General features: G+C 44.0%; 1 protein-coding gene across 11 annotated transcripts in view; it reads left to right on the forward strand.

The window, feature by feature from the left end:
* Positions 1-13,681, forward strand: part of ptprfa (protein tyrosine phosphatase receptor type Fa) — a 384,726-nt gene that overhangs the window by 351,298 nt on the left and 19,747 nt on the right. For 7 of the 11 annotated variants that reach the window (XM_042322293.1, XM_042322292.1, XM_042322294.1 and 4 more), the window contains 2 exons: positions 385-417; positions 2,390-2,487. In XM_042322293.1, coding sequence (XP_042178227.1) covers positions 385-417; positions 2,390-2,487 — 131 coding nt within the window. The remainder of the gene's footprint in view (positions 1-384; positions 418-2,389; positions 2,488-13,681) is intronic. The other 4 variants (XM_042322296.1, XM_042322297.1, XM_042322298.1 and 1 more) reach the window with 1 other exon arrangement.

Genomic DNA, 13,681 nt, shown 5'->3' on the forward strand with positions numbered 1-13,681 from the left:
GAGTAGTAGTAACTATAGTCAAGAATATGCTTTCAAGTATATGTCTCAGACAGTTATGTGTCATGGTAGGCCTGGACACAATATTGTGAAGTGAAATCGAACAATTCAGTTTGGATCCAGGCTACTGTCATGGATGGAGACTGAAACTAAGAGGACTGTTGGAATTCCAGGCTAACAGACTGACTCACTTCAGGTGTACAGACATATACACAGCCAGGCCCTGGGTCTCTTTCTCTATCCCTTTTTCTCTTTCTCCTAATCCTTCTTTACCCTCTTCTCTTCTCTTATCCCCTCCTCCCCTCCCTTCCCCCTTTAACATGAATGATCCCTCTGGTATTGGTTGTTGAGTACGACACACCGACCTCCCCCATCTTCTCCCCACAGGTTCCAGTGACCCCAGTTGCCCGAACACTCCAAGTTAGTTTCCATTCCTCGTGTGTTTTCTACTTATTTAAACCCATCCCCATCCTCTCTCTGTGTCTCTCTCTCTCTCTCTCTCTCTCTCTCTCTCTCTCTCTCTCTCTCTCTGTCTCTGTCTCTGTCTCTGTCTCTGTCTCTCACTCTCCCTCTCTCTCTGTCTCTCACTCTCAGTCACTCACTCACTCACTCACTCACTCACTCACTCACTCACTCACTCACTCTCACTCTCTCACTCTCTCTCTCTCTCTGTCTGTCTCGCTCTCTCTCTCTCTCTCTCTCTCTCTCTCTCTCTGCCTCACTCACTCTCTCTCACTCTCTCTCTCTCTGTCTCGCTCTCTCTCTCTCTCTCTCTCTCTCTCTACTCTCACTCACTCACTCACTCACTCACTCACTCACTCACTCACTCACTCTCTCACTCTCTCACTCTCTCTCTATCTCTGTCTGTCTCGCTCACTCTCTCTCTCTCTCTCTCTGTCTCACTCACTCTCTCTCACTCTCTCTCTCTCTGTCTCGCTCTCTTTCTCTCTCTCTCTCTCTTACTCTCTCACTCTCTCACTCACTCACTCACTCACTCACTCACTCACTCACTCACTCACTCACTCTCTCTCTCTTTCCATCTCTCTTTCATTCTCATCTCTCTCTTGCTCTCTCATCTCTCTGTCTCCTCTCTCTCTGTCTCCTCTCTCTCTTTCTTGTTCTTTCTCTCTCTCTGTCTTTATCTCTCTGATCACTGAGTCACTCTGCATCAGTTTTCTCAGTAGCACAGTCACAGCTCAGACAACAGTACTGATCAGTTAGTAGTCTATGTAAGGAAAGGCTGTGATAGTGCTGCTTTGGGAGCTGAGATGGAATGCCCCCCTCCCCTCCTCCACCAACACCCCCCTTCATCCCTCCATCCCTCTACCTTCTCTACTCATCCTCCTCTTCACTTCTGTTTTTTTGTGCGTCACCCACCAAGGCCATCTCATCTCAGCCCCATGCTAGCTGCACCTTGTCTGTGAACATCTGATTGCTCAGTCAGCTGGAACCACCCCGCTTACACTGCACCCCCAACCCCCTCCTCCCCACTAGCCGTGTCACTTCCCCCATGTCACTTCCTTTCCACAGGCTGGCCTCAGAACTGTCACCTGTCACCACTGGCTTGTATCAATATTGTATGTTATTTTGGAGGATAATCCATGTGTTGTTGCTTTGAGGACAAAGCCGAGATGAAAGATTGTTCCTCCATCAATCTTTCCAAGTCCTAAGCTCTTCTGCCACTGAAAGAGATGATATATGTGTTCCGTACTTTGAGGTTACAATGTAGCTATAGCTTTATTATGTACATCACCTGCTAGCAGCTGTATGTGGTATATTTTCTTTCCAGAATGTTATTTCTGAATAAAGTATTTTTTAGCTTTGTGACAATATTACTAATGTACTAAGATGTTGGTCTCATCTATCTGTAGCCAGAGATAGTTTTCAGTTACCATTTAATGGAAAAATAATGTAATATGACGCTCAGAATACCCCCATGACCCCTCCCACTCCCACTTGTGTTGCTGTGGGCTACAGCCAACCAATCAGCATGCTCATTCACTCACTCCGTTCACAGGAGTAACCCACAGCATGGTGTTACAGAGCTCTAGAGATATCACCTGTCTGTTGCTCTCTCTCGTCACTCTCTCTTTCTCTCACTCTTATCTCTGTTCACTCTCTCTTTCTCTCTGTGTCTTCTCTCCGCAACCACACACTTCTTTCCATTTCACCACTTTCAATGAGCTCTGTGCTTTGTCATCACAAATGACATTCCGCACATTCCGTGTGTGTGTATGTCTGTTGTGTGAATGTGTGTGTGCAGGTGTATGCGGGTGGTGCATGCATGTGTGTGTACGTGCATATATTACAACGTGTTGTATATTTCACTCATAGCTGAAGGAAAGTTGTATTCACTGCAATAGCTTGGTAACCCTGTTCCTCTCTCTTTCAGGGATGAGGGAGCACCCTCTCATCTCCACCACTGATCTTGCTAACCACATCGAGCGTCTCAAGGCCAACGACGGACTCCGCTTCTCACAGGAGTATGAGGTAACTACTCCTGCTCTGCTTTGCCCTGCTGACCACCACTGGCTGTCTACAATCCAGTTCCTTAATCTATAGTCTCTATAGCCTCCAAATATATTGTCTCTTTAGTATCTAGATCTATAGTCTCTAGATCTATAGTCTCTAGATATATAGTCTTTATAATATCTAGATCTATAGTCTTTGTCTTTATAGTATCTAGATCTATAATCCCTAGATCTATAGTATCTAGATAAAGTCTTTATAGAATCTTGTTCTATAGCCTCTATATCTATAGTCTATAGCCTCTATATGTATATAGTCTCTATATCTATAGTCTATACCCTCTGCGTCTATAGTCTCTATAGCAACTAAATCTATATTCTCTCAAACTGTAGTCTCTATAGTATCTAGATCTATAGTCTCTGAATCAGAGCTGTGTGGGGGGCTGCCTTAATCAATATCCACGTCTTCAGCGCCCGGGGACAGTTTAACTGCCTTGCTCAGGGGCAGAACGGAATATTTTTACATTGTCAGCTCGGGGATTCGATCCAGCAACCTTTCGGTGACTGGCCCAACACTCCTACCCATTAGGCTACCTGCCACCCTATATATGATATACCAATGTTCCCTCATCTACCTCTTCAACATACCAGCTTCTGAACATGGCTAGTGTAAAGAATGATTGAGTAAACATTGGGGGTTGATTGTCCAGGGAGTTTCTAATAGTTTGTAATAGGCCAACCATTCCTCACCCCACCTTGACTTAAATAACCACTATTATGAGTCCAGGTAATTCTGCATAATGATTTTGTTTCTGCATCTAGCTGCACTTTGCTACTTGTACATTTCTCTCTGTGTAAGTTCAGGGCTGCTTCAGAGCCATTCTATCCCTCTCTCTGTTTCCCCCCTCCCTTCCAATAGTATTATTCCAGTGCATTTACCTACAGTAAAAGCCAGTGAGGGATTATGCCTTGTTGTCCTACAAAGGAAGGAGATTTGCATTTAAAGTGGTGAATTTCCAGCCAGATAAAGCAGGACAGATGGGACCACTGTTTACCGAGGAGGGAGTGCATATTAATTATAAAACAGCATCTAGGGCTGCTTCTCAAATGGCACCCTATTCCGTATGGGCCCTGGACAAAAGTAGTGCACTATAAAGGGATTAGGGTGCCATTTGGGATGCATCCTAGACCCTAGATAAACTTTTCTGTGTTTACCTGCTTCCAGTCAGTGTGTTATTCAGTATAGTAATGTGTTGGGAGTGAAACAGTACAACTATCATGTTAGTTTATTCTCCACTCAGAGAGTGACGAAAGCATTGAGACAGGAACGAGGTGAAATTGTCTGATGAAGTGGGTGGAAGCAGGGTTCAAACTTCACACTAACTATTAGATACACACACTACACACTACACACACACACGCGCGGACACACACACTACAGACTACCTCAGTGCTGTTCATTATGAGAAGATCAAAGAGGATGCAGCTGGATGGAACAGCTTAAATGCATTTTGTTTATCTCGTTGTTCTGACACACAACCCCCCCCCCACCAATACAAGTTACTCAGCCACTCCACCTCTACATGGAGATATTTCCACATAGTGTCAGGGCAGCAGGCCTTGAAATGAAACCATCATAATGGCTCTATTGAAATGAGAGGAGCCTAGTCAGGGATTCAGCCAGCTTGTTAGATCTGACTCTGTGTGCCAAATGTGACCCTATTCACTAAATAGTGCACTTCTTTTGACCAGGGCCCCAAATGTCCCCACTTGTCCAAATAGTCCTTGTTTTTTTATCCTTGCAAGGACTTCTGGTCCCCACACGGATAGTAAAGCCAAAAAAATCACACACACACACACACACACACACACACACTAGTATAAGTACAATCCTAATACAGTCATCACCACTCAAAGTGTACTAGTCCTCAGGGTGTACTGTGAGTGTCTTTAATTGATTATAAATACTGTTTGACAGTTATAGTGGTCAGGGATAGTTGGAGTAGAAGCACAGGCTGTCAACTGTTGTCTTTTAAAGGTGAATAGAGCAATTGGGTAGAAATATGTTAACAACTAATGAAAATTCTGAGTTAAAATTCTCTCTTGTTTGTATTTGCAACACACGCGCATGCAGAAACACACACACACACTTTACTCATAATTTCCTATGATTAGTGATTCATGATCACTGCCAGCTACTGAGTGGTGAGTGCTGCCTAGAGCCAGGCCAATATTCTCATTAGGGAATCTTTCATTCTCCCCGCCTGTGCTGTATTCAGACAGGTGAAAACACTGACAGTTGTTAGTTGATTGGCCATGCTGTCCAACTACAACGTTTCCTCAGCTAGTAGTGGGGACGGATGCCTTCTACTGACACACAGGAAGGAAGCAACACCATATGTTCCGGGAGCACCGAATTAGCCAGATATGACAAATTTAGGATTGGGACTTTGCAAACAATTTATCTGAGCACTTGGCTGGTAATGTACGCTGAGGAGTGACAACAGGTGTTAATCAGGCTTTTCACCAGAATCCCTTTCTAATGTGCCTCACTAGATTAGGATATCACCAGAATCCCTTTCTAATGCGCCTCACTAGATTAGGATATCACCAGAATCCCTTTCTAATGTGCCTCACTAGATTAGGATATCACCAGAATCCCTTTCTAATGTGCCTCACTAGATTAGGATATCACCAGAATCCCTTTCTAATGTGCCTCACTAGATTAGGATATCACCAGAATCCCTTTCTAATGTGCCTCACTAGATTAGGATATCACCAGAATCCCTTTCTAATGTGCCTCACTAGATTAGGATATCACCAGAATCCCTTTCTAATGTGCCTCACTAGATTAGGATATCACCAGAATCCCTTTCTAATGCGCCTCACTAGATTAGGATATCACCAGAATCCCTTTCTAATGTGCCTCACTAGATTAGGATATCACCAGAATCCCTTTCTAATGTGCCTCACTAGATTAGGATATCACCAGAATCCCTTTCTAATGTGCCTCACTAGATTAGGATATCACCAGAATCCCTTTCTAATGTGCCTCACTAGATTAGGATATCACCAGAATCCCTTTCTAATGTGCCTCACTAGATTAGGATATCACCAGAATCCCTTTCTAATGTGCCTCACTAGATTAGGATATCACCAGAATCCCTTTCTAATGTGCCTCACTAGATTAGGATATCACCAGAATCCCTTTCTAATGTGCCTCACTAGATTAGGATATCACCAGAATCCCTTTCTAATGTGCCTCACTAGATTAGGATATCACCAGAATCCCTTTCTAATGCGCCTCACTAGATTAGGATATCACCAGAATCCCTTTCTAATGCGCCTCACTAGATTAGGATATCACCAGAATCCCTTTCTAATGTGCCTCACTAGATTAGGATATCACCAGAATCCCTTTCTAATGTGCCTCACTAGATTAGGATATCACCAGAATCCCTTTCTAATGTGCCTCACTAGATTAGGATATCACCAGAATCCCTTTCTAATGTGCCTCACTAGATTAGGATATCACCAGAATCCCTTTCTAATGTGCCTCACTAGATTAGGATATCACCAGAATCCCTTTCTAATGCGCCTCACTAGATTAGGATATCACCAGAATCCCTTTCTAATGCGCCTCACTAGATTAGGATATCACCAGAATCCCTTTCTAATGCGCCTCACTAGATTAGGATATCACCAGAATCCCTTTCTAATGCGCCTCACTAGATTAGGATATCACCAGAATCCCTTTCTAATGCGCCTCACTAGATTAGGATATCACCAGAATCCCTTTCTAATGCGCCTCACTAGATTAGGATATCACCAGAATCCCTTTCTAATGCGCCTCACTAGATTAGGATATCACCAGAATCCCTTTCTAATGTGCCTCACTAGATTAGGATATCACCAGAATCCCTTTCTAATGCGCCTCACTAGATTAGGATATCACCAGAATCCCTTTCTAATGTGCCTCACTAGATTAGGATATCACCAGAATCCCTTTCTAATGTGCCTCACTAGATTAGGATATCACCAGAATCCCTTTCTAATGTGCCTCACTAGATTAGGATATCACCAGAATCCCTTTCTAATGTGCCTCACTAGATTAGGATATCACCAGAATCCCTTTCTAATGTGCCTCACTAGATTAGGATATCACCAGAATCCCTTTCTAATGTGCCTCACTAGATTAGGATATCACCAGAATCCCTTTCTAATGTGCCTCACTAGATTAGGATATCACCAGAATCCCTTTCTAATGTGCCTCACTAGATTAGGATATCACCAGAATCCCTTTCTAATGTGCCTCACTAGATTAGGATATCACCAGAATCCCTTTCTAATGTGCCTCACTAGATTAGGATATCACCAGAATCCCTTTCTAATGTGCCTCACTAGATTAGGATATCACCAGAATCCCTTTCTAATGTGCCTCACTAGATTAGGATATCACCAGAATCCCTTTCTAATGTGCCTCACTAGATTAGGATATCACCAGAATCCCTTTCTAATGTGCCTCACTAGATTAGGATATCACCAGAATCCCTTTCTAATGTGCCTCACTAGATTAGGATATCACCAGAATCCCTTTCTAATGTGCCTCACTAGATTAGGATATCACCAGAATCCCTTTCTAATGTGCCTCACTAGATTAGGATATCACCAGAATCCCTTTCTAATGTGCCTCACTAGATTAGGATATCACCAGAATCCCTTTCTAATGTGCCTCACTAGATTAGGATATCACCAGAATCCCTTTCTAATGCGCCTCACTAGATTAGGATATCACCAGAATCCCTTTCTAATGCGCCTCACTAGATTAGGATATCACCAGAATCCCTTTCTAATGCGCCTCACTAGATTAGGATATCACCAGAATCCCTTCTAATGTTCGCCTCACTAGATTAGGATATCACCAGAATCCCTTTCTAATGTGCCTCACTAGATTAGGATATCACCAGAATCCCTTTCTAATGCGCCTCACTAGATTAGGATATCACCAGAATCCCTTTCTAATGAATCCCTTTCGCCTCACTAGATTAGGATATCACCAGAATCCCTTTCTAATGTGCCTCACTAGATTAGGATATCACCAGAATCCCTTTCTAATGTGCCTCACTAGATTAGGATATCACCAGAATCCCTTTCTAATGTGCCTCACTAGATTAGGATATCACCAGAATCCCTTTCTAATGTGCCTCACTAGATTAGGATATCACCAGAATCCCTTTCTAATGTGCCTCACTAGATTAGGATATCACCAGAATCCCTTTCTAATGTGCCTCACTAGATTAGGATATCACCAGAATCCCTTTCTAATGTGCCTCACTAGATTAGGATATCACCAGAATCCCTTTCTAATGTGCCTCACTAGATTAGGATATCACCAGAATCCCTTTCTAATGTGCCTCACTAGATTAGGATATCACCAGAATCCCTTTCTAATGTGCCTCACTAGATTAGGATATCACCAGAATCCCTTTCTAATGTGCCTCACTAGATTAGGATATCACCAGAATCCCTTTCTAATGTGCCTCACTAGATTAGGATATCACCAGAATCCCTTTCTAATGTGCCTCACTAGATTAGGATATCACCAGAATCCCTTTCTAATGTGCCTCACTAGATTAGGATATCACCAGAATCCCTTTCTAATGTGCCTCACTAGATTAGGATATCACCAGAATCCCTTTCTAATGTGCCTCACTAGATTAGGATATCACCAGAATCCCTTTCTAATGTGCCTCACTAGATTAGGATATCACCAGAATCCCTTTCTAATGTGCCTCACTAGATTAGGATATCACCAGAATCCCTTTCTAATGTGCCTCACTAGATTAGGATATCACCAGAATCCCTTTCTAATGTGCCTCACTAGATTAGGATATCACCAGAATCCCTTTCTAATGTGCCTCACTAGATTAGGATATCACCAGAAGAAGAATGGAGGCACTTTTTAAATACCGTCGCGTCGCTGCTGCTTCGCTCAGTTACAGCAAATGATGGGTCTTTTTAACATTTCTTCTGCGTTCCATGTGCCTGTTTTCCCCCGGTGGATTCTCTAGACAGGACCCATGAATTACAACAAGCACACCACACACACATGTGCACACACACCAGTGTTTCCCTTGTATGCGTTCAGCAGCTGCGCACCGCCGCTACAAATCGTGGCCGCCGTGGCAATTTTTTTTAAATAATGTAGATGTATAGATGTATGCACGAGGAAGACTTCATCCACCACCCCACTACCCCCCTCCCACACACACACACACATAAACAACATCACATCCAGTCTCCCAGAGAGGGAATCAGAGACTTATTGTGGAGACGGCAGGCAGGTGCATCTTTCTCAGGTTGTGTTCCAAATGGTACCCTATCACTATTCAATGCACTACTCTTGGGCCCTGGTCTAAAGTAGTGCACTAAATAGGGAATAGGGTGTATAGGGTGTATGAGAAATACAGCAAACAATGTATTTCAGACACTCTGCCAGACAAACTGTCAGCCATCATTGATTCACACATTCATCCCACTACCATTACCCTCACACCCACAAACACGCCTGCACGCACACTCACACACACACACCCACAAACACGCACGCGCACACACACACACACACACACACACACACACACACACACACACACACACACACACACACACACACACACACACACACACACACACACACACACACACACGCACGCACACACACACACACACACACACACACACACACACACACACACCCACAAACACGCACGCACACACACACACACACACACCCACAAACACGCCTGCACGCACACTCACACACACACACCCACAAACACGCACGCGCACACACACACACACCCACACCCACAAACACACACACACGCACACACGCACGCACACACACACACACACACACACCCACAAACACGCACGCACACACACACACACACCCACAAACACGCACGCACGCGCGCACACACACACGCACAAACACGCACGCACACACACACACACACACACACACAGATACAATCACCCAACTACCCTGGAACAGATGGACTGAGGGCTGAGTCACACTGACAGGGGGGAGGGGGGGGTTGTGTTTTCGTGTGTGTGTAAGCGTGTTTGTACTGTGTATATTGTCACATGGGTGGGTGGTGTGTTTGGGAATGTTTGCGCTGAAATAGCTAATTATGATTGTTTTATATGCAGCACCAGTCAAAAGTTTAATAATTCAAGGGGTTTTATTTATTTGTACTATTTTATACATTGTAAAATAATAGTGAAACTATGAAATAACACATGGAATCATGTTGTAAACAAAAATGTGTTAAACAAACAAAAATGCTTTTCCAACAGTCTTGAAAGAGTTCCCACATATGCTGACCACTTGTTGGCTGCTTTTTCTTCACTCTGCAGTCCAACTCATCCCAAACCATATCAATTGGTTTGAGATCGGTTGATTGTGGAGGCCAGGTCATCTGATGCCGCACTCCATCACTCTCCTTCTTGGTCAAATAGCCCTTACACAGCCTGGAGGTGTGTTGGGTCATTGTTCTGTTGAAAAGCAAATGATAGTCCCACTAAATGCAAACCAGATGGGATGGCATATCACTGCAGAATGCTTTGGAAGCCATGCTGGTTAAGTGTGCCTTGAATTCAAATCAAATCAAAAACAAAGGTTATTTGTCACCTGCGCCGAATACAACAGGGGTAGTAGAGCTTACAGTGAAATGCTTACTTACAAGTTCTTAACCAACAATGCAGTTTTAAGAAAATATAAAAGAAAGGTGAGAGATAAGAATAACAAATGAATGAAGAGCTATATACAGGGGGGTACAGGTACATAGTCAATGTGCGGGGGAACTGATGTCGAGGTAATTGAGGTAATATGTACATGTAGGTAGAGTTATTAAAGTGACTATCCATAGATAATAACAGAGAGTAGCAGCAGCGTTCCATTCTAAATCAATCACAGACGGTGTCACCTGCAAAGCACCCCCACACCATCACACCACCTCCTCCATGCTTCACGGTGGGAACTACACATGCGGAGATCATCCGTTCACCTACTCTGCATCTCACAAAGACACGGCTGTTGGAACTATTTTTTTTGACCCATCAGACCCAAGGACAGATTTCCACCGGTCTAATGTTCATTGCTCATGTTTCTTGGCCCAAGCAAGTCTCTTCTTATTATTGGTGTCCTTTAGTAGTGCTTTCTTTGCAGCAATTCGACCATGAAGGCCTGGTTCTTGAAGGCTTGAGTCTCCTCTCAACAGTTGATGTTGAGATGTGTCTGTTACTTGAACTCTGTGAAGCATTTATTTGGGTATTTGAGGCTGGTAACTCTAATGAAATTGTCAATGGTGTATTGGAGGCGAAGTCAGGTACAGGAGAGCAGAGTATAATGAACAGGAACACTTTTATTATAGTTCCAAAAACGAGAGCCCTACATAAATCAAACGCGGCCAAAAAACGGAACATTAAAGTAAAGCGTGTAAACTAACACCACATAACATGAAACAATTACACACAACACATGATGGGAAACAGAGGGTTAAATACAAGTAGTTTGATTGGGGAAACCAGGTGTGTATGGAAACAAGACAAGACAAATGGATATATGAAAAATGGAGCGGTGATGGCTAGTTAGCCGGTGACGTTGATCGCCGAACGTCGGCCGAACGAGGAGAGGAGCGACTTCGGCGGAAGTCGTGACAGAATTTTCCAGATTGACTTACCTTCGTGTCTTAAAGTTATGATGGACTGTCATTTCTCTTTACGTATTTGAGCTGTTCTTACGATAATAAGGTTTTGCTATTTTACCAAATAGGGCTATTGTCTGTAAACCACCCCTACCTTGTCACAACACAGCTGATTGGCTCAAATGCATTAAGAAGCAAAGAAATTCCACAAATGAACTTTTAACAAGGCACACCTGTTAATTGAAATGCATTCCAGGTGGCTACCTCATGAAGCTGGTTGAGAGAATGCCAAGAGTTTCCAAAGCTGTCATCAAGGCATAGGGTGGCTACTTTGAAGAATCTAAAATAGACCATATATTTTGATTTGTTTAACATTTTTGTGGTTACTACCTGATTCCATATGTGTTACTTCATAGTTTTGATGTCTTCACTATTATTCTACAATGTAGAAAATAGTACAAATACAGAAAAACCCTTGAAAGAGTAGGTGGGCCCCAACTGTTGACTGGTACTGTATATATTTGGTATTTTATTAGGATCCCCATTAGCTGTTGCAAAAGCATCACCTACTATTCCTGGGGTCCACAGAATAGTACACCTTTCTACCTGACCAACTGTTAACTGAAGCATTAACTCAGAATATTGTAATATGTTAAGCTTTACAAAAAAAAGCTTTATACATAGTGTATGCCACAAATGGCACCCTATTCTTTATATAGTGCACTACTTTTGACCAGGGCCTATATTGCACTGTATAGAGAGTAATAGAGAGACATTTGGGACTCCACCACAGTCAGTTACTGTATGAAGTGTATTGACAGGATTTGATATCAGCTGCAATACAGGAGCTTTTCTAGAAGCATCACACGCATCACACACACACACACACACACACACACACACACACACACACACACACACACACACACACACACACACACACACAGCTAGTCAAAAAAACAAGGCTGAGGGCTCTTCAAATGTGTCAGAATGCAAAGTCAATTTTCCTTGCCTATGTAAATTCAGCTGCCTGCGCCAAATGTTAGCATGGTATCTCTGTCTCACAGAGGTACACATGGTGGCAGCCCTCTGGGCTTTTGTTTTTCTGTCTGACTGTTCTGTGGGTACCTGTTTTGTTTCTGGGAGAAAGGGAATGCGGCAGTGTCGGCGATAGAGTGTGATTGCAGTGACATGCACAGTAACTGATATTCACGTCAGCGGGGTGCATTAGCAGTAATGTGTGTGATTTGTCAGAGTGACGCAGTGAAGGCTTTACCTAACAGGCTGTTAAATAAGATGTGCGCTCAACCTCTCTCACCATTATCATTGTTATCAGCAAGCAGACTGGGGCCCACATGCCTTCCCAGCCAGTCAGTCAACCAGTCAGCCAGTCAGTCAGGACGAAGCCACCAGAATGTACAGCCTTTTTTCGGTTTGTGTGTGTGAGAGAGAAAGAGGAGGAGAGAGAGAGAGAGGGTGTGAGAGAGAGGCAGAGAGAACGAGGGAGTGAGAGAAAGGGGTAGAGAGAGAGAGGCAATACAGTGAATGGGTTGGGGAGAGGAGAGAGAGAGGCTAGACAGTGAAGGGTTGGAGAGAGAGAGAGAAAGGCGAGACAGTGAAGGGTTAGAGAGAGAGAGAAAGAGAGGCTAGACAGTGAAGGGGTTGGGGAGAGAGAAAGACTAGACGGTGAAGGGTTGGAGAAAGAGAGAGAGAAAGAGAGGCTAGACAGTGAATGGGGTTGGGGAGAGAAAGAGAGAGGCTAGACAGTGGAGGGGCCAGGGAGAGAGAGAGGCTAGATAGTGAAGGGGTTGGGAGAGAGAGAGAGAGAGAGAGAGAGAGAGAGAGAGAGGCTAGACTGTGAAGGGGTTGAGAAGAGAGAGAGAAAGGCTAGACTGTGAAGGGGTTGAGAAGAGAGAGAGAAAGGCTAGACTGTGAAGGGGTTGAGGAGAGAGAGAGAGAGAGGCTAGACAGTGGAGGAGTTGGTGAGACAGAGAGAGAGAGAGAGAGAGAGAGAGGGATAGGGAGGGTGTGAGAGAGGAAGAGAGAAAGAGGGAGTGAGAGAAAGGGGTAGAGAGAGAGAGGCAATACAGTGAATGGGTTGGGGAAAGAAGGAGAAAGAGAGAGAGAGGCTAGACAGTGAAGGGGTTGAGAGAGAGAGAGAGAGAGAGAGAGAGAGAGAGAGAGAGAGAGTGAAAGGCTAGACAGTGAAAGGGTTGAGAAGAGAGAGAGAAAGGCTAGACTGTGAAGGGGTTGAGGAGAGGAGAGAGAGAGAGAGAGAGAGAGAGAGAGAGAGAGAAAGGCTAGACTGTGAAGGGGTTGAGAGAGAGAGAGAGAGAGAGAGAGAGAGAGAGAGTGAAAGGCTAGACAGTGAAAGGGTTGAGAAGAGAGAGAGAAAGGATAGACTGTGAAGGGGTTGAGGAGAGAGAGAGAAAGGCTAGACAGTGGAGGGGTTGAGGAGAGAGAGAGAGGCTAGACAGCGAAGGGGTTGAGGAGAGAGAGAGA

The sequence above is a fragment of the Oncorhynchus tshawytscha genome, linkage group LG05 (assembly GCF_018296145.1).
Source record: "Oncorhynchus tshawytscha isolate Ot180627B linkage group LG05, Otsh_v2.0, whole genome shotgun sequence".
NCBI classification, from domain to species: domain Eukaryota; kingdom Metazoa; phylum Chordata; class Actinopteri; order Salmoniformes; family Salmonidae; genus Oncorhynchus; species Oncorhynchus tshawytscha.